Source organism: Rhinatrema bivittatum, chromosome 12 (genome assembly GCF_901001135.1).
Source record: "Rhinatrema bivittatum chromosome 12, aRhiBiv1.1, whole genome shotgun sequence".
NCBI classification, from domain to species: Eukaryota; Metazoa; Chordata; class Amphibia; order Gymnophiona; family Rhinatrematidae; genus Rhinatrema; species Rhinatrema bivittatum.
Genome location: NC_042626.1, coordinates 50914874 through 50942737, shown reverse-complemented (window position 1 = coordinate 50942737; position 27864 = coordinate 50914874). Strand labels below are relative to the sequence as shown.

At 45.9% G+C, this 27864-nt stretch overlaps 2 protein-coding genes across 8 annotated transcripts in view; one reads left to right on the top strand and one right to left on the bottom strand.

The window, feature by feature from the left end:
• Positions 1–10987, top strand: part of PSMC3IP (PSMC3 interacting protein) — a 34314-nt gene extending 23327 nt beyond the window's left edge. For 3 of the 4 annotated variants that reach the window (XM_029573613.1, XM_029573614.1, XM_029573611.1), the window contains exons 5-8: positions 97–242; positions 7662–7715; positions 8569–8628; positions 10234–10987. In XM_029573613.1, coding sequence (XP_029429473.1) covers positions 97–242; positions 7662–7715; positions 8569–8628; positions 10234–10290 — 317 coding nt within the window. In that variant the 3' untranslated portion in view covers positions 10291–10987. The remainder of the gene's footprint in view (positions 1–96; positions 243–7661; positions 7716–8568; positions 8629–10233) is intronic. The other variant, XM_029573612.1, reaches the window with a different exon arrangement.
• Positions 10988–12027: 1040 nt separating this feature from the next.
• MLX (MAX dimerization protein MLX) overlaps positions 12028–27864 on the bottom strand; it is a 56581-nt gene continuing 40744 nt past the window's right edge. For all 4 annotated transcript variants that reach the window (XM_029572648.1, XM_029572650.1, XM_029572647.1 and 1 more), the window contains exons 5-8: positions 27001–27100; positions 25715–25814; positions 23196–23397; positions 12028–14945 (exon numbers count right to left, since the gene is read on the bottom strand). In XM_029572648.1, the coding sequence (XP_029428508.1) occupies positions 14889–14945; positions 23196–23397; positions 25715–25814; positions 27001–27100 (459 nt within the window). In that variant the 3' untranslated portion in view covers positions 12028–14888. The remainder of the gene's footprint in view (positions 14946–23195; positions 23398–25714; positions 25815–27000; positions 27101–27864) is intronic.

Genomic DNA, 27864 nt, shown 5'->3' with positions numbered 1-27864 from the left:
ATGAGGGAGCTGCTGGTGAGGATGGCGCTAGGTCTGGAATACACTGAAAATTGTAAAATAACCCAATGCCATTCTCGGTTGGTAATTCTGTTCCAGAACTGAAAGAGCTGAACAGCTCCATGACCACTCCAGAAATGGCTAAGGAGATCGCAGCATTGAAAAAAGAATGTACCCAGGATGCTGAAAAACTTGAGAGAATCAGATGTGCAACCAACCACGTGACCCCTGAAGAAAAAGAAAAGGTGATCAGAACTGGCTTCTGTTACTTGATTTCATAGTGGCCAATTCAGACCCATTTCACGTGTATATTTTTTTTCTGTGTGGCTTGGTTTTATGCACTGGAGGGGAAAGCATGTCTACAGAGAATGGAATCTGCCCAAATACATTGGAAGTTAAATGTGAATCTGCCCCCAAAATTTCTAGCTTTGTAAGTGAGGGCCCTTGTTGAGTAACAGACTGACAAATTTAAGAAAATATTTTTTTCAGTCACTGCTCAATTGAACTAGAATTTGTTGCTGGAGGATGTGCTCAAGGCCAGTAGAATAGCTGGGTTTAAAATAGGTTTGAACAAGTTTCTGGAAGGTTGTTAGCCAGATAGGTGTGGGGATCACTGCCTTTTCTGATAGGGAAACGGATGGGCCCGCACCCCGTGCTTGGAGCCCACCTGTAACTGCTTGCCGCGGAAGCCTGCAACTGTGGGACAGTGCTCTGGGGTGCAGGAAGTGAGGGAGGTTCCCTGCCGTGGCACACTGACGCTAATGTGCACTCCGTCCTCCTTCACAGGCACGCTCCCCTCCAGCATCACGTAGGTGATGTCTTTCGGAAACTGCTATCCCATAGTAATGGCGCGGGGGGGGGGTGTTAGGGAGATGGGGCACACCCTTATGACATCACCGGCTATTCAATAGCCTTTCGTTGGATGGTGCCAGCCTTTTTCTTCGGGGGGCCTGCATTTTTCATCAGCCAGCCCTGCTTACCACCCGACCTCGAGAAGAGCGCGATCATCGGGCGACTACAGCCGTGGATACCAGAGGCATCAGATCCCGGCCAAACGTTTTTAAGTTGGGTGAGCAACGCGATCAGTGACCTTAGTACATACACGTGGCTAGAGGACTGCCGTGATCTTAGCAGATACACGTGGCTGAAGGGGCTGTGGGATACACAAGACATCGAGATTCCAGGTATCTACTCCCTCACTCCCCCCCCCCCACTCAGGATTGCCGCACGGCTCAAAAAGGCCTAATTAAAATATAAAAGAAAGGAGGAGCCTTTATATAATCGCATATGCAAAGGGAGTTGCGAGGAGGAAGAAAATACAAGGGAGAATGGCAGCGAGCCGGCACAGTCTGCAATTTGGGGCCACTTATGAGACAGAGGGTCAGGAGATTCCCATTGTGGGGAGGGGGTACAAAGACAAAACCATGTCAGGGGAAGACGCCCAAGCAGAGGACAAAGGATACCAAAGGTCTTGCAGGGACAGTGCATGGGAGTGACAGCAGGGGAGGCACAAGGGAGCGGCAATAATGACCAGTCAGCAAACACACCCAGCCTGAGAGGGAAGTAGCATATGGACAGCAGCAGGATCCCTCACAGGGGCGCTGGTTATTACAGATTCACACCTGAATCCCTGAGGAGGCACACAGACACATGGCCATCAGGGTCATCGACAAGCGAGCACAACACAATTCTGGGCAGACCCAGGCCCCTATCTCGAGCTTTGGGAGCGAATGCAGTCTATGGCCAAATCAAGGGGTGATGACTTCCAGCCTGGCTTCGTGAGGTACGAGCAGTGGACAGGTTACGCTCCAAGGGGCATGCCAGACTATGCGGTCTGGCAACAGGGAACAGTTTGGTCTACGGGTCCTTCCCAGGCAACCAATAGTTTTGGAGCTGGCGCATACCCCAGCAACGCACCACCTCACTGGGCTTTCCCACCATTTCCTGGATGTGCAGGCTCATATCCATATCCAACTTATGCGTGGGGATATTGTCAGGGGCCAACTTTCGGAGTACAGCCAGGATGGTGAGACCTGCAAGCAGCCAAAGCAGCAGCAGGGAAATGGCGGCAGCAGTGGCCGACCCCTCAACTCCACAGAAACCCCAGGATGCACAGGAGCCAGCCCAATCAGGTTCACTGCAGGTCGTCCCCACCCCACTGAGCAATCTGAGAGGACAACAGGACAGCACGATGACCTCAACAGGAGGGGCAGCAACCGGCGAGACGGCAGAGGGTGAGTTACAAGTGGGATCTGGGTATGGTTTGTGTGCAGGCAAAAGAAGAGGCAAGGAAAAACGCAAGCACAGATCCAGTCCCACCACGTGGGATGCATCAGACTCTGATTCCTCTTCGGATTGCAGCACTTCTTGCCCATTGGCTGAAACTGGCGAGGCAGCCAGGATGCTTCCAGCCCTCACTACATTATCTCAGCTATGGAAGAGTGTGCCTAGGGCACTACAAAAGAAGATTAAGAAAAGGGCATATATCGATATATTTTGGATTATGGAAGGGAAGGCACAGGAAGTCTGCACGGAAGAAGGAGAAGAGTGGAGTACTGCCCAAAAACATCATCTGGACTCTGGCATTCCTCCGGATGATGAGAGTTGTGGGACAAGATGACCCTTTGCAGTACAGGTTAGGCTTAATTATGCAGACACCAAACTGGAAGCTTACAAGGAGTGCGATGGCTGGGTGTGGTTAAGCTACTGCAAGTGGTTTTGGTACAAAATGGAGGAAAACAGCTTTATGTCGTGGGGACACAGGATGTTAACCTGTGGCTAAAGTAGGTGACTAATAAGTCAAGCGATGCGGGGGCAAGTGCGTGGACATCCCAGAAACTTCTCTCATCAACCATGTAGTCTGCTGGGACAGCCAGTCGACCAACAACTGGTGACATTCGCTGGTGATACAACAGATCTTCCTGCAAGTTTAAGTATGTCTGCTCTGTCTGTGCCGCTTCTCATCCTGCTAGCAAACACCAGCCTGAAGGAGTAATGGCAGATCCAAATGAGGCACACATTTTTGGCCAGGCACCTTCCCCCATAAAGTTGTTTGCCGTGGTTGAATCATTACTCCAGGCACAAAGAAGCATTGCGGATCATCCAAGGTTTCCGGGAAGGATTTAGTATTCTCTGCATCAGCAAGACGAGCAAGAAATGCCCCATCAGTGGGGAGGCACGCAGACAGTGTGGCAGAAGCTTGATTCGGAGTTGGAGTGAATGGCTGGCCTGTTCTTGGCTCCCCATTTTCAGTGAATTTTCCTTTCACCACTGGCGGTTGTCCCAAAGAAGGAGCCGGGTAAGTTTCGACTCATACAAAACCTGTCGTACCTGCAAGGCTCGTCGGTCTATGACTATCTACCTCTGGAGGAGGGAACAGTGCAATATGCATCGATCAGTACCTCCATAGACTAGCTGCAGAAGTGTGGGAGGGGTGCATTACTGGCTAAGACGGACATAGTATCTGCATTCAGATTGCTCCCAGTCACCCGGACAGCTTCTTGCTGCTAGGATTCCGGTTTCAGGATCGATACTACTTCGATAAGTGTATGCCGATGGGGTGTTCGGTGTCATGCATGTACTTTGAACTCTTCATCTCCTTCCTTCACTGGGTATCTTCCCAGCAAGCCGAATCTACCAACATCATCCATTACCTCAATGATCTTTATTCATCGGCCTGGGCGAGTCCGAGGCTTGCGCCTGCTTGATATTCAGATTCCAAGGAGTTCGGTGTTCCTCTGGCACAGGAGAAGACTGAGGGATCCTCGATGACCATTTGGTTTTGGTGCATATGGTATCTTGGCTCATAGCAGACAGTTGTGGCACTGCAAGGATTGCTACGGCAGACTGTAATCAACAAAATAACACTTTGCACGGTTCAAGCCATTATGGGCATGCTGAATTTTGCCTATCGGGTGATTCCTATGGGGCAAGCTTTTCTGAGGAGGCTTGCAGCTGCAGCCAGTGTCAGCTGCCCTTACCACTTCATCAGGGTAACAAGGGACATGCAAGCCTACATTGCCATATGGGCAAGGTTCCTGGATGATTTCAATGACTTATCTGTGTGGCAGGAAGCCCCACTCTCCAGTCGGGATCTCGACATATGTACAGACGCTTCGGGCTGATGGGGTTTCGGAGTCTTCTGCTAGGGACCATGGTGCGCTGCACCCTGGCAGGTCACCTGAGTTGAAGCAGGATTGACTCAGAATATCACATTCCTAGAGTTGTTTTCCATATGGGTAACCTTGGCACTGTGGGGAAACAGGCTGCAGAAAAGGCACATAATATTTTGCTGTGGAAATTAAGCCATGGTATAAGTGTTAAACATGCAGTCCTTAAAATGCCCCCCAGTTATTGATCTGTTGAGGGAGGTTGTGCTAACAAGCCTGCGCATTAATGCCATAGTCAGGGCTCGCCATGTTCCAGGGGCAGATAATAACAACAGCATTGCCGATTCATTGTCCTGAGCTAAGTGGGATTTATTTTATAAGCAGTTGCCTACAGCGAACAAATCCCAGTACCGGACCGCTTATGGATGATTGGTCTTCAACCACCAGGGACCTACTGTGGGGATCCTTGGCTGCAGCCATGTGGGCAGCGTACTGCAGAAGCTACGAACATATGAGTGGATTCTTGAGACAGCACGTTTGGGTTCCTGGACCAGTGCCTGAGGATCTGATGGTCCACTATTTGTCTTCAGCCAAGGACAGGGGAGCGTCAAGAGGATCTGTAGTCAAGCCTCTAACCGGATTTGTTCTTTTTTTGCCAAAGCCTGTGGATGGGGCAATCCGAACAAGTCCTCTTTGCTCAAGAAGATCTTGACTGGCTGGGCAAGAAAGATTGGATAAACACACGACATGCTGGTGAAATTGTTTCTCCTGCCATCAGTATGCATGTTGGACTTTGAAGTTAACCTGTTTCTTATAGCAATCTCTCTCGCATTCTTCGGCACCCTGCACGAGTGAGTGGTGGCTTCAGCAAAGACGATATGGGCAATTGTGGTATCCTGTTGTGAAATGTGACATGTACAGATCAAACTATCCACATTCGGGTGCACAAGTCAAAGACCAATTAGGCAGGCAAGGGTGCAACACTAACTTTGAAGCGCATAGATTCTCTGGAATGCCAGAGTTTAGATGATGATGTTTTTGGGCACCACTCCATTCTTCTCCTCCTTCTGGTTCGCAGTGTTCACTTGCTGGTTTGTCGAGATTCCAGTTCTCTGCCATCCTCAGGGCAGCAGTGACCAAAATGGGCCTGGAAATGAGAAACGTTTCTACCCATACCTTCAGGATTGGAGCAGTAACTAGTGCGGTGCAAGCTGGATTCCAAATAGATCCTATACAGCAGAATGGAAGATGGAGGTCTGCTGCAGTTAATTCTTACATCAGGTTGAACCGCTCAAGCTTAAGCACTCACAAATATTGTTACAGATATGCGTCAGATACGGAGGACTGCATAGATTATTAGCCATTCTTTCATTCACTGGGCTGCCAAGAGGGCCCTCAAACACTCCTATGAAGCACACCTCGTTTTGGCATCTCATGGACTTCGTGACCTGGATTGGAAAGCGGGGTATGCATTGGGAACAGTTGTTACCCCTATTTCGGCACCGGAAGGACTCATTTGCAGGGGCCGATGCTTTGATAATTTACCCTGGGGATAATGACCTTAGATACTTTTCTTTTAAGCAACTAATCAATTTGATTAAGGCTGGTTGGGCCAAACTCACCACGTTGTTTCCGCGGAATCGCATCCTGTAGTTGGATATTATACTTCACCTGAAGTAGAGCGAATCGAAGTTATGGGGAGAGGTTGCAAGAAGGTGAATCGGAAGATTGTGGTCTTACAAATTCAGGGCCTTACAGATTAAGTACTGCTGGGCCGATGTACAGTGAGAGAGCTTGTACAGGCCCGACAAAGTGCACTTGTCCGACATCGGATACGACCTGTTTAAGGCCTCCTGAATGGCATTGTTAGAGGGTCTGTTCTGGGGGAGAGGTGTTAGCCACTGCTGAACGGTGATGGTGGGGGGGGACATGAGCAAGGGCCTTGCCCTACCTCAATACAGTGGTGGGTACCCGAGCTGATTGGGGGTTTCTGGTATGATGCAGGGGTATATCTCAGTAAGAACATCGCCATGCTGGCAACCTTTGGATGATGACAGGGCATCGGTACACCTTGGGGGGGGGGGCCTTGCATAGGGATATGGTAGGGGGCCCAGCAGGAAGCAATTTTGCTTGGTTCATGGCGGACAAAAGAGACAGTGGATAGCCCAGTAAGCCAAAGTAATCGGGGGGGGGGGGGGGGGTGTATTCTCTATATCACACAGGTCCCTTCCCTTCAGATCTGCCATAGGAGCTTTCAAGACCACATAAGCTCCTATGGCAGATCTGAAGGGAAGGGGCCTGTGTGATATGGAGAGCTCTCACACCTCACCATTGGTTAATTCTTGCATTAGTTGATAAAAGGTATCGCAGCCTGCAGAGAATCCAGCTTACAAACAAGAAGAGAAGCAGCAGCAGTTCTAAACTTTGTATGTAAATATATATACTAATAAATAGTTATACTGTTGTAGATACGGGGGAGGAGACACAGCGGGATGGTGACGTGTAGCGGCTTCTAGAGTTATGGATCTCTCCATCAGGATCTGCTGGATACTTCCAGGAGAACAGGATTGGCTACTGTTGGAGACAGGATGCAGGGCTCGATGGACTATTGGTCTGACTCAGCATGGCACTTTGCATCTTCTTGCAGGCCTCTCGTGTGTCATTGCTGTACAACTTTACATACAAAGTTTAGAACTGCTGCTGCTTCTCTTCTTGTTTGTAAGCTGGATTCTCTGCAGGCTGCGATACCTTTTATCAACTAATGCAAGAATTAACCAATGGTGAGCTGTGGGAGCTCTCCATATCACACAGGCCCCTTCCCTTCAGATCTGCCATAGGAGCTTATGTGGTCTCGAAAGCTCGTTCCATCATCATTGAGCAACGCTCGTATTGGTCAATAGAAAGCTTCTCAGCGAGCCCACTCCAGTTGCCTACAGTGCGAGAGTGCAGAGGTGATGTGGATTAATGAGGGGGTTTCACAAACTAATTTCTACAAACAATAATCATTGTCTCAGGCTGCTGGAGGGGTCTCAGGCAGTTTGCACAGTTACTGGCGCCTCCCTTTCGAAATAAAATCAAAAAGGAAAGACCAGTGGAATGTGGGCCGGCGGTCGTTTCAGGAGGTCTTGGAGGTGGATGACTAGTTGTGAAATAGTGTGATACTGTCTGTGCTGTAATGGGATTAAATGCCCATGCACTTGCAGGGGGAATGGGAGGGCTAGGCTGCCATCAGCTCTTCCTGAAATGGAAGTGAGGTGGGGTTAGGAAATTGTCAAAATAGAGTGGCAGGAGTGGATCAGTGGAAATCCTGCCTGAGCGATGTACAGCGTAAAAGAAACCGAGGTGCCGCTGCTGTGCAAACCCCATGGGTTTGAAGAATGTATTTATTTTCACTGTATTCTGGGAGGCGAGATCAGTTCTCCGGCACATGCTTTTAATGTGAAGGAGTTTCAGCCTTTCTGACTTTCAAAAGCCTTTGTCTTGGTCCTCATTCCTTCTAAACGGCCAATTTACAAGAGTTTGGGGGGGGGGGGGGGTTGTTTTTTTATCTTTTAGGTCTACAACGAACGGAAGCTGTACTGTAAAGAATGGAGAAAACGAAAGAGAATGGTAATCACTTTTTTTTCCCCTGTGGGCAGCGTCCTTGGGACTCTGGGTTAAGTTTGCCAACTGTCCAGTTTTAGACCGGACAGCCAGGTTTTCAGGCACTCTGTGCAGTGTCCAGTCACAAGTACTGACCAGACACTAAAAGTTCAGATTTGCAGGTGGCTCCTCCTTTCTCTCACAGCCTCTTAAAGGAAGAGAGAGACAAGTGGTGCACAGAACTGCCCTCGGCTCCCAGTGGTTCTGCAGATACATAGATGCACTGTTTAGGCAGTTCACTGGCAGGATCTAAAATGTATGCAAATCAGGGGGTATCTTCTCCCATTACCCCACCCCAGTCCTGGGCTATGGAAAAGTTGGCAACCCTACTCTGGGTGTGGGGCAGTGCTGTAGAGAAGTGGTTACAGTTTAACAGCAGCAGCTCTCTTAGTTTTAGCTTTCCAACCCCAAATGCCAGGGGCAAGATTTTCAGCCTATCCAGCAGGAGATTTTTGTTTTGTCTTGTAATGCAAATAATATTTGCATAGATTGGGTGACACGTGCATATAGATTGTGCTTTAGTATGTGATTAAAATGTGATTAGTTAGGGATCCCTGCCGAGGACTGGAAATGAAAGGCATTGTAGCCTGCTTTGTGAACCAGATTGACATTTGGTTTGATGTCGCAGTCTGTCGCTGATGCGGTAAGAATCAGTGATGTCGGGAGGCCCAAGGCAGTGAATTATTTGAGTTCCTCCCAGTGGTGGTTATGCCTGGCGGAGTCGCCGTTTTCCCTAGTGGTCAGCAGTGAGGAGAGAAGTTTAACAGGCTTCTGTGTCACGTGTGAATTAATTTTACGTTTGCTTTTTATGTTTTGCAAGGCAACAGACTTATTCGATGCAATTCTTGAAGGCTACCCCAAGAGTAAGAAACAGTTTTTTGTAAGTAATTTTATTTTATAACCTTAAAAGTATTTTGAAGTTATTTTTTTATGTTGGTACCCTGATCGAAACACCTTCCAGTAATGGGAATATGATATAACAAACAGTGCATGGTTACCTAATAAATGATACAACAATTACAGGTAAAGAAGCTGAAGATTGGGATAAGGGTGGAGATTTTAGCTGTGAGTAGGCAGCGGAGACACGGGGCATTCAGGGGAGCCATTTCCAACGTGAATATCCCTTATATTTTTACTTTGGCATGGTACACAATGAGTAGGGAAGATGGAAATTTGAGGAGCCTAAATTCCCCCCTTCCTCCCACCTGGCGAGGGGAGCAGAGTCTCTTAAGAATTGCTAAAGCGGACCAGTCCAAAATGGCCGCCTCTGGCCCAGCATCTCATCTCTGATGGCAACCGGCAGCGGGGCACAACCTGATATACCGCAGTTCCATACACATCAAAGCAAGTTACTAACAAATTTCCGTACATAACCCACAATAAAAGAAACCCACCCCAATTCATCCTAAGCCCATAGCTTCACAAACATTTCCCACAGAATAGACTCGTGTGCTCACCCTGACCCTGGCACTATGAGCCCCAAATTAATTAATAGATCCCACTGCCTACAATCAATGCAGACTCCTTGCCCTTAACTGGATGAGGGGTTTAGAAAAACTTTCACATCAGGAGAGTCTTTCACCAACTTTCTGAATTTAAGGACCCTGACCCTGGGACGACATTTCTGAATGATAGATCAGCCTGAGGTAAAGACCTTCATTTTTATTTTTTATTATTCTTTATTTTTCCTGGGAATTTATCAGAGTTTATTATGATAAAAACAAACACAGGAGAAAATTGGTTGAAAAAGTTGACTCTTTATTTTTCCAGGTAAATATCAGAGTTTATTTTGGTGGACAGAAGCCAGGATAACAAAACATTATCAGATTCTCCCACTCAGCAACAAACCCATCTCTCTCCATATTCCCTGCCTAACATGCCCCTCTCTCTCCTCTCACCCACCAAGAATCTCCCTTCCTCCCCACCCATTTCCCCTTCACACACTGCAATAGCATTCATCTTACTGGTGGTGGCTCTCAGCAGCACGCTTACTGAGGCTCCCTCGCTCTGCAACACTGCACTTCTGCTTTTATGCAGAGCCAGGGTCTGGTGGACAGAGCTTACTAGAAGTGCATTCATCCACAATGCAAGGATAGACCAAAATACTCAAATATTTGAATGACCTTCACATGGCACTGGGTAGGCACTTACAAGTATGTCCATCAAAACCCATCAGTGTGCTAACTAGTATAATAATCATTAGTCATTCATTCGTCATTAACCAGACTTTATGTATTACATTTAAAACCTCATAGTCCAACTGGAAATGCACTTATCTGAATGCCGAAAACAGCCGGAAAAAAAGCAATTTTTTTTTTTGGGGGGGGGGGTGAGGCCAATTAGTGTGTGTTTTTAGGGCAACGGGAGTTAGAAATACATCCAAACCAGGAAGCGAGAGAGGCAAGTGAATTCATATAGTGAGGACTCTACTGTAGTGCTGTTTTCCAGCCATGATGCCATGAATAAAGCTTTTGTTTCCATGCAGGAGGAGGTTGGAATAGAAACCGATGAAGATCACAAGGTCACGCTGCCAGATGTCTGAGCGCGCAGCTGAAGTCCAGGGGAGCGTTGTGGCCAGTGCTGATTTTTAGCACAGCTGGGAACATAGAAGGTGACATGGGTAAAGGGAACTTCATCGCATCTTGGACCAAATGCTTCAGCGGGCGCTAAGCCAGCGTTTATGTAATTTACAGAAACCAGGGCTTTCTTAGGTTAAGTGTCAGCTGCGGTTCAATAAGGCTGTGTTTTTGTGTTTGTTCCAGGCTCCTTGGCCTGAGCATCCCTCTTGCTTTGTTGTTTTGCATTTCTGGCTCGGCCAGTACTTTTTCTGAGGAGATGGTGAGAGCTGTTAGCGAGAAGTCCCTCTCTGTGTGGTGAGAGCCTCCTGGAAAATCAGGCAGAAAGCACTCTAGTCCTGACACTTCCCTTTCTTCGTTTTGGGAGCTTTTATGTGAGGGGCTTCTATCTGCATGTCCCCCCCAGTCAGACCAGAGCAGGACCTGGGCAGGAAGTGTAATAGAAAGTCATTGAAACGAAAAGCTTCCTGGCATGTTAAAAACAGGCCTTGTGCTCCTGTAATATGCCTCTCCCAAAACAGAAAGGATAAGGTAGCATCACTGTATTTGTGTTAACACTACCCTGCTTTTTTTTTTTTTTTTTTTTTTACAGAGTACCAGTTTTCTCTTAATGTGCAATGTACAGAATGTAAAACAATTGTAAATGAACACGATTTATCCATACGTTTGCTCTGTTGTTTTTCAGCACCGAGCTTTAGAAGGGGATTGTGGGGTCTGTCCTTTATTTTAAAATAGTAAGCATAGGTTGCGGTACTTTTTTTTTTTTTTTTTTTTTAACTTCCTTAGCCTGTCCCCTATGAGTCTCCTTAGAGCAGGTCAGATAGCGAGAGCCTAACTCCCATTCACAAGAACCATCTGGTGCATGTGGGCTCTCTTATTACAGTGACAGCACACACCAATTGCTGGTCATGTGAGCAATTTTCTGATACAGTTGGGAAATGTTTGCTCAAAGCAGTTCAAAAACTGAAATATTCCTGGGCTGCAAAACACAATTTAGGATTAAGTATATCGTATTGAGGAAAGCCACTCATGGTAGGTAAAACCTCCCAGCATGTGTTGATGGATGGGACTCTGTCAGCCTCCTGAGATTTTGTCCTTTATCCTTAAGAAAGCCAATTTGAGACTTTCAGCACGTTGCAAGCATGACCTGGGCTCTATTAGTTTATGTGAGTTTCATTTTAAATTGATTGTAGGAAAAAGCACTAAACTCACTGCCATTTTCAGTGAGGCTCAAGAGCCTTGAAAAATACAGGAAGCAACAGGGACACCTTTCATCAACTGTTTGAGATCTGACTAAGCCACAAAGGTGTGTTTAAAAAAAAAAAAAAAAAAAAGTAGAAATGCCGAATTGGGCTACCAGTGACTTTTCAAAGCGAAATTGCCTGCAGAATTTTCCTTGGAGAATTCAGGGGCTGGCTGGTGCCACAGCTACTTGGCTCCGCATTGGCTTTAGCGCTGTAAGGCACATGGCACGGGGGGGGGGGGGGGGGGAGGTCAAAATGAAAGCCTGAGGGCCTGGGCTCTCGTCCTCCCCAACCCTGCAGAGGGGCAATTTTCAGCTGCCACTCTGTCCTGGGTGAGATTGCTGTACCCTTTAAGAGAACTTTGCCATCAGTAACCCATTTAAAGCCATGCCGAAATAAGTTGGAGCCAACACAGTGCTAGTTCAAAGGAGCAAATTAAAAAGAAAACCAACAGCGGGGGAACGACTTAGCAAAACTTTATTGAATTATATTGCATGATACAAAAGTATTCCACTTGCACCCGCCAGTGAGGTCTGTAAAAGCAAAGCCTCTTCCCAGCCAGCTTCTTGTGTAAGTACCTGAGCAGAATCGATGAGCGCAGCTCCCCATGAGCCTGCGCGTCCATGCACACGAGCAGGCGCAGCCGCGCCTTCCAAAACACGGGAAGGAAAGGGACTGCAAGTTCCAAAGCAGCACAATTTGCTTAAGAACGTTTTCAGTTTAATACTTTTGCACAAAAGTTTACACAGCGCTGCGCATGAGTTGGACTGCCCCTTACCCTTTTGACTGGAAAGGAGGGACAAAGATCACCTTAAGGAACTACACTGCTCCGTGGAGGTTGCTTTTATCTCCAGGTCTAGGCTGGCTAGATAAAATCGAGACTAGAAATTACAAAAACCCATGTCTGCTATGCACTGATTACTGTCTGGAGCTCCCTGCCCCCCACCCCCTTATTGCCCACGCAGGGAACTGAATGTGAAACCCAGTGAGCTGATTTAGAAATTAAGAGGTAAAGAGTGGCCTTTTAACTAAAAGAAAGCAAACCCTTTTTAATTACTAAGGTAATGTAGGCTGTTAATGCGCCATCAGACCCAATGAAAAGTCATTTTGATTACAGCTACTCATTTAAACTACATGCACATTGAAGTGGGGCAGAAAACTATTGTGCCTTGCAGCCAGGGGGCAGGCAAGAGAAGGGGTGACCAGTACAGAAAATGATGATTGTAGTGCTTGTTTCAATGATACCAACCCTGGGCAAGCTTCACTCATCCCAATTAATTTGTACCCCCATAACTCCGTGGTGCTGGGTTTAGCTGTAAGGATTTCCCACCCAATGCCACTGCCAACTTCTTCTGGCTAAATAAAAGCAAAAATCATCTGTGATCCTCCAGCAACAGCAACCAATGCCTGTCGGTCATGTCAAAAAGGAATGACGAAGACTAGACTAGCTTACTTTACACAGCACTGATACATGGAGAAATCCCTCAGCCTCTTCAGCAGCCCTCAACAACTCATCTCCCATGAAATGGCCATTGCACAAAAGCCTCATTTGGAATAAAACAATGGAAGGGGTGGAGAGGTAGCGCTGACGGAAAGGAGCTTTCCCCCTCGCTCAAAAAAAAACCAACAACAAAAAAACCCCCAAACTACTTTCTTTTAAATCTAACCAATACGTAGCTAAATCGAATACATGCAAGCAGTAGACCTGAGTTCATGCCTCTCCTGTGCATAATATAATGCTACAGCCACTCCCCCTTTTAAATAACAGCTCTGGTGCGAGGAGGCTGGATATGTTATGCACAGACAAAACCATACAAAATGTACTTTTAAGGCTATCAGCAATGTCTAACTGGTATCTGCTCTAAAGTACTGTTTCGGTACTTTCCATTATGTTACAACTGCCCCATAGTCTGTGCTGCAGCTTTAGCTGTTAGCAGAGGCCCTGCCTCCATGTCATGTCCCATCCAAAACTAAAACATTAAAATAATGGTTGATTTAAAGTCATCAACCATTTCCTGAACTGCTTTTATTTATTTAAAATATTTATATTCCACCTATAACAATGTCAGGCTACGCAGTCTTCTAGCCCAACTGGAATCAATATCTGGTGGGCTATGTTACCACAGTCTTGCCTTCATTCCCAATGATCCAGAATTTTTTCCTTCCTAGTTTTCTCTTGTCCTCCAACTCAGCCCAACTGCCAATGACCACAGCTTCTTCTGCAACTGAGCTAATATGGACCTTCCATCTGGCTACGAAGGGACACTGCTGGCTAATGATGGAGACTCTCCCTTGGGATAACAGAAGCCAGGGCTCGCATCTAATGCATGACTGTATACAGCACTGTTACTAGTCCAGCTCACGATGGGTGCATGGACTCTTCGCTACACGCAGCAAATTAAATGATCACATTATATTTTATCCAGTTTCTGGAATTTAGCGTGATTCTGCACCTAAAGTTCATTATGTAAATTTGTCTGAGTTTCTTCTATAACCTAACTGTGCAAGAACTAAAATTTATAGCCAAACACTGTCAAAGTTTCCGAGTTCTACGATACATGTGTAATCCTAGCCCTGTTGGGGAATTCACCACCACCTACTGTAGTAGGTGCAACAAGCATGCCAGGCAGGGCTACTGGCCCTAACCAGTTTGCAGTGCTTTTATAAGGGCCATAGCTCAAACTTCAATGTATATAATATTTAGAAGACAGTCTCCCTTCAGCCCACTGTATGAATTTGGCCTTTGCAAAGATTTCTAGGATAGAGGTGTAGGAGCATTATTTATATGCATTATTGCAGCAAACATGCAGCCCTTGGCTACATCTTAAAGCCAAAGAGTTGCATAAAAAAAGCACTGGATTACTAATTTAAAAATGGCATCTTTGCCATTAAAAGAAAATATAAAAAAGTGGACAACACTCCAAACTGTTGTTTGTTTCCCCATCCATAATGAGACCAGAAAGTACCTCTGTCTAGCCACACAGCCTCACCGATTCCACAGGAGTTGCCAGCCCCTGGCACCGGAAGCGCCGCATCAGCTATTTTTGAAATGCAACCAGAAAGTGCCAAAACGCCGAGCTCAGTACTTTGGTTTCAAAGTCATTGCAATAAATAATTTTAAAATGCCAAAAAAAAAGAAGCTGCCACAACAGCAAGAATGAACAGAACTGTAAATAGCCTGAACAAGCAGTCTGTCTTTTTTTTTTTTGCACCAAATTGATATAAAAAGATTAGAACAGAAGCACAAAAAAAAATGCTCTTGTGGTAGAGCTGGATGGTTTAGAGGCTCGAGATGTTGGTGCTTTCTGGACGGCTGACTGCTAATAGATCCGATTCTTTAGCTGATGGAGAATGCCGATCACAATCTCTCGTAGAGTCTAAGGAGGAGAAAAAAAGAAGGATGAGGTCATGGTCGGACACAGCTCATGGATAAAGCCCAGAGAACAGAATGTTCTGTGTGCATCGAGCTCCAGCCACCCCAAAAATAAGACTCATTACACTGGCTACCACGAACATAGCAGCTAGAAAATAATTCACACCTTTGCAGCCATTTGGGTCCTAGGAAATTCCAAATTCATTGCATCCTCTACCTGGGACAAAAACACTGGGCCCTTCTTTAAAAGTGGATTTGTGCACCCTCTGGAGGGAAGAGCAGGCTCAAGTGCCAGCTCTGTAAGGTAACAGGAATCTGCTTTAATCAGAATGAGACACTCGTATGAAGGGTAAATATATCAAATAGACAAGCATGCAAAACCTGGTGACAATATGGACAATTTTGCTCTTTTTTTGTGTGGACTCAGCAATTTTATCCTTCTTTTGGGACTGCAGCTCAATTGGAACAAGGGCTGGGATCTGATGCCTTCCTTTGCATTTACCCTGTGATTTTTCCTTTATTTATAATCCCTTTTCCTGCCCAAAATACCTAGCCCAGTCATTACAGTGACGGTTCTATACCTCACCAGCACTCCCTACAGAACCCTAAATCTAATGCAAGGGTAGGCAACTCTGGTCCTGGAATATCACAAGGCCTAGTTTTCAGGACTTCCACAATGAATATGCTTTAGATAGATGTGCATGCGCTCCTCCTATCATATGCAAATCTATTTCATGCATATTCATTGTGGATATCCTGAAATCCAGGCCAGGTTGTGGCACTCCAGGATCAGTTACCCACCCCTAATCAAGTCCCTGAGTTTCACCCTCTAGTGAGCCGTATCATTACATAGATGTGGTTGTGAGGGAGTGTGTGCATATTAGAGATGGATGGTTTTTGGGGAGAGGGGAAGAGATTGCGTGCATGGTGTCATGTGTCTGGGGAGTATTAAGAGACAAGATTGTGTTTGTAAAGGGAGTAGCAGAGTGTGAGACTAGGGCAAAGGTATGTGTAGGATGTGTGCATTGTGATGTCCCTCATGCCACAGTGTCTCCAACTGGGCTAGGTTTGTCCACATTCAATAACTACAAACAACAGAGTGCAAAAAGAGGGATGATGAATGTAAAACTAAATAGGTCCCTTTTCTCTTTATGGTATCAGGGAAATGAAATGTTATAGCATCAATAAATGAGCACCAGGGCAAAAGGACAGTAGGTTTGGTGTAAAAAGGACATCTGTATAATCATTTACAATGCAGTCCAGTTCATAGGTTCTTTGGCCTTCACAAGAAAATATGGGGGATTTATTTTGGCCATTTTGAGTTATAGATGGACTGTAGATCTACATATAAAGTCTTCAACTACACTCATGAGGTCCTTGCAGGGTTTCTACTGGCCAACTCATTCTGTACTGTGATTGGTTGAAATATTTTCCTTACAGGAAGAAGTTGCATGGGTTGTTTTCCAGTTGGTTATGCTCTTTAAAATAGCTCTTGGTCTTTCTTTTGCTTTTTCTTGTTGAGATGACAGACAGGCAATTGTAATGTAGCCAGTAGTGTGTTAAAGAATTGTTCCTCAAGATTTTGGCTTTTCCAAAGCACCGATATGCTACAGTGCTGTTTTACAGTTGAACACGGATGTGATCCCTGAAGCAGGTACAGTCTATGCCGAGAAACATCATTGCCTTTGGATTTTGCTTCATTCAGGCCATAACAAGTTATGTACTCTTTATGGATCATTGAAAGTGAGAGTGATGGCACTTGGAAGACATGGAAAGGAAAATTGGTTTTTACCTGCTAATTTTCGTTCCTGTAGTACCACAGATCAGAAATAGATGCCTGTAGTCTTAAAACAATCCTTTATTGCAGTGGAGACACAAGGGTAGCCCGACTCTGGCCGAGTTTCGCCGTTTCAAAACGGCTGCCTCAGGGGCTTACAATAATCTTCTTGAATTCATTAGTTATATATCGACTAAGAATATAGTGTGATCATATTTATTTATTTATTTTATTTATTTAAGTTTTTTATATACCAACATTCAAGAAAGTAGTCCCATCATGCTGGTTCACAAGAAACAGGGGTGCAGTTATAATAAAACTTTACAATTTGAACAATAGTGCAGAAAAGCAAACATGTTTGCCTTTGCTAGTGGAGTTCTGCTATTGCGAATGCTTCAAGACGCAACATAAGAGATCATACAGCTCTTTATATGATCACACTATATTCTTAGTCGATATATAACTAATGAATTCAAGAAGATTATTGTAAGACGCAACATAAGAGATCATACAGCTTTTTATATGATCACACTATATTCTTAGTCGATATATAACTAATGAATTCAAGATGATTATTGTAAGCCCCTGAGGCAGCCGTTTTGAAACGGCGAAACTCGGCCAGAGTCGGGCTACCCTTGTGTCTCCACTGCAATAAAGGATTGTTTTAAGACTACAGGCATCTATTTCTTTTCTTTCATCCTGACGGCTATTATAGATCGCCTTCCTTCGTGCTTTTTGGGTACCACAGATCAGCCCAGACTCCTGGGTTTTGCCTCCCCTCCAGCAGATAGACAGAGAAAGTTTTACTGACACTGCAACATAACGCCAGGTGCCACCTGCAGCTCCTCAGTATTAACCTGTACCCAAGCCTCACAAACCAACTAAAAAAAAAAAACGTTTTTTGGTTTACTAATAAGTCTGTCCTTACCAAACCAAGAAAAACAGAATGAGCGGACAACTCTCCCCTTCTACAGACTGGGCAGGTTCTGGACTGATCTGTGGATTGATCGAACAGGAAGCCTCTTTCCTGGACCAGCAGATTGCTGCTGACAAACTGCTCCCCAACCAGAAAGACTGGCGTTAGTAGTAAGTACCATCCAATCTGGTACCTCGAGGTCCAAACCATGCTCTAAATTGGAACTTAGAATCCACCAGGACAGGCTGTCCCATGTGCCTCCCTCGAGCGGCAAAGGAAGATGAAACTCCTCCAAGAGTGGATTCCACTGAGCCAAAAGAGCCTTCTGCAAGGGCATATGAGACCCTTGCAGAAGGCTCTTTTGGCTCAGTAGCAACAGCTCTTGGAGGAGTTTCATCTTCCTTTGCCGCTCCAGAGTTTAAGCCATCGCTTCTTCGGACAACTCCCACTCTCTGGGGTCTAGGTGTTGATGACTTAGGAAGTCTGCCTGAATATTCTCCTTCCCCGCAATGTGGGAGGCTGCCGGACGAGCCAGATGGCACTCCGCCCAGGAGCACAGCTTGCTGGCTTCCAGGACTACCAGCTGACTCCAGGTGCCACCCTGGCGATTGATGTAAGCTACTGTGGTGGCATTGTTGGAGAGAACTCGCACCGCTTTGCGACGGAGCAAGGGTAGGAACGTCTTGAGCACCACCGCTCAGGCCTCCAGACGATTGATGTGCCATTGAGATTGGACTGGGGACCATTGCCCTTGGGTAGACTGATTCTGGCACACTGCTCCCCAGCCGGAGAGGCTGGCATCCGTCATAATAATTATCCACTGAGGTGTTTCCAGGGGCATCCCCTTCAACAGGTGAGCGAGTGAGAGCCACCACTGCATGCTGGCGATGGGAAAGTCGGAGAGCGATAGAGGTGTCTGAAACTCCTCCGAGACCAGCTTCCAGTGGGACAGCATAGCTTTCTGTAAAGGTCGCATATGTGTGAAGGCCCATGGAACCAAATCTATAGTTGAAGCCATAGAGACCAGGACCTGGAGATAGTCCCAGGCTTTGGGCACAGAGAGAGATAACAGATGTCTGTCTTGATGAGCTTGAGCGCCTGGGCCTCAGGAAGCAAGACTTTGCCCACGCATGTGTCGAAGCGTGCACCTAAAAATTCCTGGGCTTGAGGTTACTCTTGGGGAAATTGACTATCCAACCAAGGGAGGTGAAAGACGACAAGACTCTGGTGACTGCAATCGCACAGAGTTTCTCCGATTTTGTCTGAATGAGCCAGTCGCCCAGGTAAGGATGGACCAGTATACCCTCTCGGCGGAAGAAGGCTGCCACTACCACCATGACCTTGGTAAATGTGCGTGGAGCGGTGGCAAGACCTAACAGGAGCACTCAAAACTGGTAATGCCGTCCCAGGATATTGAAACGGAGATACTTCTGATGTTTCTGGCTGATTGGGATCTGAAGGTAGGCCTCCATCAAATCAAGAGAAGCAAGGAATTCGCTTGTGCAAACCGCCGCGATGACCGCCCTCAGAGTCTTCATCCAAAAATGGGGAACCTTGAGCACCTTGTTGACTCTCTTGAAGTCCAGGAATGGTCAAAAAGAGCAGTCCTTTTTGGGAACCACGAAGTAGACAGAATACTGGCCTGACCCCTGTTCCTCCAGGGGGGACAGGGACTATGGCTCCGAGCTGTTGAAGCCTGGCGAGAGTCTGGCGCACAGCTGGACACTTCCGAAGTCCGCAGGGAGAAATTAAAGAGCGGGCCGGAAGATACCGAGCAAATTCTAAAGTGTAGCCTCGTTCAATTACTTCGAGGACCCACCAATCCGAAGTAATTTTGACCCATTCCTCATAAAATAGGGACAGACAACCACCTAAATTGGGAACGGAGGAATGGGCCAGCTGCATCTCATTGCGAGCACTTTGGGGTGGATCCTTGAGGGTTACCATCCCAGAATGGCCATCATCCACGAAAGGAATGAGACCACGATTGAGATCTAGTGGAGGGATTTCTTTGAGAAGCCCCCCGTGGCTTGCTGTACCTGTGCTGCCCCCTGAAACGAGAGCGTGAAGGAAAAAAAGGACTTGGACTGGTTAGGGCAGTCCTCAGGCAACTTATGAACCTTGTTGTCGCCTAAAGATTTTATAAGCTGTTCCAGGTCCTCCCCAAAAAGCAACTTACCCTTGAATGGGAGAGTGCCCAACTGCGATTTAGAAGAGGAGTCTGCCGCCCAATTTCGCAGCCAGAGGAGGTGATGGCAGACACTTCTGAAACCATGGTTTTGGCCTGCACCCTGAGGAGATCATAGAGGGCATCAGCCCCATATGCAACCGCGGCCTCCAGCCGCTCTGCCTGTTCCGCCTCTGCAGACGGGAGGTCCTGGGTGCTGAGTAGTTGTTGAACCCACCTGAGACTTGCCCACTGCATGAGACTGCTACAGACTGTCGCCCGAACACTAGAACTTCAAAGATCCTTTTGAGATGTACCTCCAACTTCCGAACCTGAAGGTCCTTCAAAGCAGTCGCTCCAACCACCGCAATGTTGGTTCTCTTTGTGACAGCGGAAACCGAAGCATCCACCTTAGGGACCTTGAGCATCTCTAGGCAGTGGTCCAGGAGGGGATAGAGCTTGTCTATTGCTCTGCCCACTCGTAAGCCGGATTCCAGAGCTTCCCATTCCTGGAGAAGTAACTGCATTAGCATAGGATGAAAAGGGAAGGTACGTGAAGGGGCTCTCAGTCCTGCCAGGACAGGGTCCACATTACTGGAAACCGGGGTACTAGCGGCTTCCTCCGGAGGGACAACTATGCCTAACTCTGCTAGAACAAAAGGGATGAGCGGGTTCAGCTCCTCCCGTTGGAACAAGCGTAAGACCTGCAGGTCGTCCCCTTCGACCGGTGGATTCTGAGTTAAAGGATCTGCATTCAGATAAGGAGCCGGGAGCTGATGAGCTGGGGTAGGAGGATCCGGTGGGTTTTGCGCCCCTGGTATGGTCCGAACCCAAATAGTCCCCAGGGAATCTGGCCCTGGTCTGAAGATACCCTAGGCACCTTTGCAGGTGGAGGGCCTATAGGAACCTTCACAGGTGTGTGTGTGTGGGGGGGGAGGGGGGCCTTTGGGGGGGATCCTCCTGCTGCAGCAAGCTAGCCACATAAGCTCTGTGTAATAAAAGTACAAAATCAGTAGTAAAATGAGAAGAGGCTTTCCCTGGAGGAGGGGGGGATATCGTCCTGAGGGTCCAGGATCAAATCCAGAGAGTCCACGGGGCTTAAGTCCGGAGGGAATTGAGGAACTTCAGAATCCCTTCCCTTGTCCGGCAAAGAAATAGGCTGGATCTGTGCAGCAGGAGGCTGGCTCTCCACATGCGATACTAAATGGCAATCGAGGCATTGGGGGGGGGGGGGGGGGGGGGGGGGGGGGGGGTGAGGAGTTGCCGCGGGAACAGCAAAGTCCTTCTGTGCTTGGCTGCTGCGCGCGGGAGAGAGAGAAAACTGCTCTCCGCTCTTTCCTCGCTAAGCTGCCGGTCCTTGTGCAAGGTTCTGATTAACAAAAAGTAAAAACCTTTCCTCTTTTTTTTTTTTTTCCCAGACAGCTTAAAATGACAGAGGAATTTACTTCTCTGACAACAACAGACCCGAGGCATGAAACTTCTCAGGGGTCTCAATGGGGGAGGGACTGGACCACCAGTATCATCCCAGAGCCAGGCAAGAGGCCACCGTGAAAAGGGTCCTAGGCTGAATAAATCAAGGGGACAGGAGCCCCCCCTAGGCCCAAGCAAGAGCGAGGAGTCAGAACAAAACTGCTCCTGATGTCTAAACTTTTTTTTTTTTTTTTTACACTTCTTAAATACTAGGAATTAAACCAATACTTGCTTGATCCTTTATAACTAGAGAAGGAAGAAGAACTTCCGCAAACCAAAAACTGCTACAAAGAAAGGGAACCACAGGTTCTGCTATCTGCTGGAGACAGAAATACTGAAAGGACACAGGGGGATCACTGTCCTGATATAGGATACCTTTTGAGTTTTTCTCTGTCTCCATCGGCTGGAAAGGAGGATCTGGACTGATCCGGGTATGTACAGGGAAATTGGTTCCTACCTTCTAATTTTCGTTCCTGAAGTACCACAGATCAGTCCAGAGATCCATCCCTGTGTATTTTTTACTCAAGACCGTCTTACGTCACACTTTCTGGGAAGAACTGTCAGGCTGTACATATTCAGAGCCTTCAGAAGATGGCCTGGTTGTTTTGTTCTCCCTTGGACTGTTAGTGGTTAAGCTAGGGGTTTTCTATCGTTCGGGTTAAGTTTTTCCCCTCATTTACTCAATAGCTGGGGTATTTGTTCTCTAATCTGGCTTGGGTACAGGTCAATACTAAGGGACTGCAGGGGGCACGCTCGGTTATGTAGCAGTGCCTCAACGTCTTTGGTTTTCTGCCTCCATCTGCTGCTAGGGATGCTTAAACCCACTTGTCTGGACTGATCTGGGGTACAAACAGGAAAGGTAGATTAATTTTAGTGTTTTGAGGGTCAATGCGAGACAAATATAAAAGAAATCTATAGACTAAAAGTACTTTAGGTTAGCTTTACAGCCCTGCCACCTTAGAAATTTTAACTTGATAACAAAATGATGATGTAGGAAGTCGTCCAGCAGCAAGAGGGAGGCTTTCCAGCTGGTGAGAGGTTTATGTGTGCATTAAATGCAAAGAGCTCCAAGCCCTCAGAGAAGGAGTCTGATCTCGACGCTAGAGTGACAGACCTGGAGGAGCTAAAGGAGACAGAGAAGTATAGAGAGGAGACCTTCAGGGACATAGTAGAAAAGTCCCATCTCCAATCTGGTAGCCCCTGTGCTGCCTTGGAGTAGAAAGGTCACCTGGAAGAAGAGCATCCATTTTTTGGGTTGTTTTTTTTTAAAAGAAACAGCAACCACCAAAAAAAACCACCCAGCCAGAAAAAATACACTTCCTTTCCGCTTGAGAAACCTCGGGGAAGAAGTCTTCAGGGGGAAAGAGGGAACCAGGTCCCCTGGTTTTCAGACCCCTGGATGCTGTGGACTAAAGCTGATCAAGAATTGCCAATCCCCCGCTCGCCCTGCTCAACCTGAGGGATGGTCCATGAAGGTACCTAACACCTCAGGGAGCATCTCCTTCAAATCTTTTCTTCTGTTCTAATCTAAACTCTATTTTTATTTTTTTTTTCCTCAAACTGCAGGTTTAGCACCTCTCTCATCTGCTGGAGACAGAGAAATATTTAGGGACTGTAGGTAGCACTCTCGGTTATGTAGCAGTGCCTGAAAAGTTTTTGTTTTCTGCCTCCATCTGCTGGTAGGGATGCAAAACTCACTTGTCTGGACTGATCTGGGGTATGAACAGGAATGAGGGTTTCATGAGGCAGCACTTGAAAACACCTGTGCATGCTCAGTAAAGACTTTTACTGAGCTCTGAAAGCCAACTCCATGTTGGCGCCATTGGATGATGTCACTCGATATGGTTTGCCCAACTCTTCCTGCTGATTATGGATAAATAAACTTGCTTTACTGGGCTGCACCAGCCTTGCTTTCTGTTCTCACCTGTGGTTTGCAGTGCTCTTCGATCCAACTGAAGACACATGCGGAAAGCTCCTGAAAGCTGGTCACCGAGATGGAGGCATTAAAGGACTGAAACAGAGAATCCATGATGCTTTTGAAGACACCGAATTTCACCTGATCGGACACCTGGCCCTTTCCCTCATGGGGGTTATTCTGATGAGCCTTTACAATCTGCTCGTAGTTCCTAACAGTGTTAAAAAGAAAAGGAGAGAGTGGCTAAGAGGACTGTAGGGTTTGGGTCTGAAAACTAAATGGCATTTTAGGCCACTTCCAAACCTTCACCACCTCTAATGCCACTTCAAGTTGGCAATAGCCATTGAAACACAGTCACCTTTCTGTAATTCTGGGCCCACAGAACATCATCTCAACCACATGCGTTTTAGATTTCTGGGAGTCTGGGTTAGTGCTACCATCCTTAGAACTTGAAAGGGAAAATAGCGAGCCAAGTGGGAAGCAATGTAGGAGTACACTTTTGAAATTTCATAAAAACTATTAATATGACCCTTCAAAAGCTATAAACTTCCACCAAGTGTTTTCCATCAAGTACCTGAAAAACTACTTGTAGAACAGAAAGCCAGCAAATGCAGGGCTCGCACAGTGAAGAAGGGTCTTTGAAATGACAAGAAATGGAAGATTTTAGCTACCTGGCCAGCCAGATTTCGGCTCTGCACACCCCCACCCCTCAGAAACCTCAATCTCCCCCCTTCACAAGACAGATTGATCTCTCTTTTCACCTACCCAATGTTAAGAAAAAAAAATGCAGAATTAACCTCTCACCCTCCTGTCCAAACTTAAAAAAAAAAAACCCCCCCCCCCCCCCAAACACAAACTGTCCTGAAGCTGAGATGAGCTTTTTCAAAAGATCTCTGAAATTTCTTCTGATCTGGACATGGATGAGTTCCCACCAACTATTAAGGTGAAGACCCAACTGAAAATATTTTAGCCCTTTTATATAGGACAGGATGCTCAAACTCAGTTCTGCAGCTGTACCCTGCAGCGTGGTTTGCAAATTAATCAAGCACCCAACTCCAAATGGCCAATTAGTTATGCTAAAGAAAAAGAGTTCGCTTACTGTTTTACATAGTTTTACATAGTTTCTAAATTAGTTTTATTGTTCCTATGTTGTAAATTGGCTCTCGAGAAGCAAGGCCTTATTTATTTAATTTATTCCCTTATTGTATAGATTTCAAATAAACAAGAATATAATGGTAGGAAATTGTAGTTATTGTTATAATTGGGGTTAACAAACCCTCAGCACTATCCTCCAAGGTGATGTTTCTCTGTTTACCCTACATAGCTCCAACAGGTCTAGCCACTACTAGGGATGTGCATTTGGGAGAAAAAATAGGAAATGACAACAAAATTTCCTATTTTGTTTCAGGTTGTTTTCAAAATGAAACAATTTGAATCAATTTAAATTCCACTGAAATTTTGGCAGAATTGAGTTTAGTTTTGAAAATAAAAAAAAAAAAGTCACCCGTTGGGCCTATACCTAGGCCCAAAGCCAGGGCTTCGCCTAGGGAATAGGCAGAGAGCGAAAGCAGGGGTAGTGGCCTATGCCTGAGCGCAACACCAGGGTCTCAGCCTAGGTCCAGAAGCTGGGTCCCAACATCTGGGCCTTGCTCAGGGTCAGGCCTAGATCCAGCCGAACTCCAGGCCTTGTAGGTCCTCTTTGCTCTTTCTTCAAATGACGGCGTCAGATGGGGATGCACCACAGTAAATTAACTCTGGCACATCCTCCTCAATGGAGGATGCCATTTTGTTGTACGGCAGTTAATTGAGGCTTCACTGCTGAATCTTCCCCTTGCCTTTCTCTAAATTCATCACACATATAGTAGTGGAAGAACCTGGAGTTCAGCATCTGCTCTCAGCCACCATGTTGGAGGAAGGAAGGGGGTATATTGAAAGAGAGATTAGACAGCTAGCAATGATTTTCAGTGATAGCTGGCTAAGTTTAGGCGCTCACAACCGAGTGGCCTATGTCTAGCCAACTAAGTATTAGACAGCTATATTTAGGATGATTTTCAGTCTTAAATCTAGCCGGTTAGGTTTCCCTTAAAATCAGCTCAACTTAGCTGCCACGTTTCAGTGCCCATCCCTTATTGAAAATTGACTCAGTTGTGTTCTCAGTACAGCTCCAAATGTAAACTATCAATACACTTTTTGTTAGGGTAAAGTTCTCCGTCCCAGAGTCCCAAATCCCAATCCGTAGGCCACATTCCCTGCCTATAAAGCACACCTCTCTCCCAAGAAGCGACATCCCCCTTTAAAGACCAATGTGATCAAGGCAAGGCTCATAAGAATCAAAACAGAACAGAAGGAATCCAGGACAGAAACCTTTTCCATCTAGCAGTCAGAAGAAGAAAAAAGACATGAATAGGGGAGTGAAGGAGAGGGCGGTTAGTATGTGATCCTGCTCTGCAGAGATTCACTTCTGTGCATAATTTCTTGCACATCTCGGAATTTTGCCTTAATAAATATCTAAGTCATGGAACCCTCACGATTTCATGATCTTCAGTGCCATGACATCTTTCCTGAGAGTAGAAACCTCCTCCTCTTGCTTCTTCTTCTCTTTATGCAAGAACTGAATGTAGTCAATGGCTAGCAAACAAAAATACAAGAGACAAATCATTAGCCCAACCAGCAGAGTTGGTTCTAGCCTTAGCGTTACAACTCTTCATGGCTCTACCCTCGACGGACAAGAACTCAAAGCCTCCAATCCACTTGCTGTTTGCAGACCCTTTCAGTATGAAAGCAAACCATATCCTACAATCATACATCCCTTGCAGAAACTTCTTAAACACCCACAGTGCCGTCCTTTGACCAGGAATTAAAAACCAAGAGACTGAAAATGTTTGCAAAGTTCGCTTTGCATGCAGAACAGCAGATACCAGGCACTAATTTTCCCTTCAAGTGCACAAAATGGATTTTGCGAAATTTTTCAGCTTCGCTAGTAGTAAAACTTCACACGTGGTTTTAATGCTTGAGAAATTATGCAGAAAAGCACATTATCTATAGCACTAGTGCATTGTAATTATAAGTCCCAGTAGAAAAGAGCAGCTGCTATTTTACAAATAGTACACACAATTTTTCTCTGCTTGCGGGCAAATTTTAAATCTTCCGTGCATGATAAAAATGGGGGGTTATGTGCGTGGCTGAGACTTGCGCGCGCTGAGCGCATTTTCAAAGGAGCCCAGCCGCTTGCGTAACCCCTGTTACACGCAGAATTGCCAAGCCTCTTTGAAGGGGCGGGCCGGGCCGGCTCCATTCATCGCTGTCCCAGCGTGCGCAACCTCTTCAGGTTGGGCCCTGAAGTAAGTTGAAAAACAAGGAAAAAAGGTAACATTTAGGGGTTGGAGAGGAGAGGGAAAGAGGAAGGGAGATTAGAGTAGGGAAGTTCCTTCTCAGTCCGCTCCAATTAAGGAGTGGACTGGGAAGGCCGGGATGCATCGCCGTGCGAAATTTACATATGTGTACCCCCCCTTGCGCGCATATTACAAAATCCGGCACGCATGTGAGCACGGCCCAACGATTTTATAACGTGCGCACAATTCAGGGTCAAACAGATTTTATTATATTATTCTTCCTGTCTCCTCTTTTGGTTATAAGAAGCAATAAAAGATAGTCTTTTTCGCCCCTTGGGCCACACTATCTGCAGAATGCTAAAAGGAAAAAAAAAAAGCGTCTAACAAAAAGAATGAACCAAGCAAGCACTAACCAACTTTGCTAGGCATGCAAGGCTAAAAACTATTAGGACACTATAAGGACTCCTGAAACGTGAGCTTACTTTTCTGCAGAACGATGGCTTTGCTGAGTTTCTGAGACCCTATGGAGAAGTCCTGCTGAAGGCATGTCGGTACGATTGTTTGCAAATCATCATAACCTTTCTGTTTGAAGACAGAAAACAGGTTATTCAATGTAGAACTGCAAATTCTCACATCACCAAGCTGGAGTTCTCAAATTAAAAGGATGGACTGCAAAAAGAGTTTGCTTTAGGTATTTCATGTCCTAAATCAAATAGTCCCACATGGAATTTGCTTTAGGAAGATTTTGTAGGATCAAAGACCAATGTGATCTTCACACTCAGCCAATGCCAGATTGTAGATAACCTGTTTTTTCTGCAAATAGCACATTAAGAAATGTTTTGCGATACAATTTTTCATGTACAGTGCTAAAATCTCCCAATGAACTCGTAACCAAACAATGTATTTATTTACTTATTTATCGAGTTTTATATACCATCATTCGGTTTCGCCATCATAATGGTTTACAAGTTTCGAAAGATAAAATGTTAAGAAGTTAGTAGAGGCATTGACATCGCTATCATCACAGTTTACAAGTTTTGAAGGGTAAAATGTTAAGAGGTTAGTAGATGATTTGACATACAGCGTTTGTTTATGCATTAATAAGGTTGAGAGTGATATTCTTAATGTATCAGGGGATTTGATTGAGTTCTTATTCCATTGGTAGGCTTTGGTGAACATCCAGGTTTTAAGTTACTTTTTGAAGGTTTTTGGGTTTGGTTGACAGTAATAGTTAGGTCCGAGTACTCTGTTTGGCTTCAGTTTAAAGTGTCCAATGCAATGTCTGTCAGTATTTTTTTTTTTGGAAACTGATGTCATTAAAATTTAAGCGAATTTGTTTCTCGCTA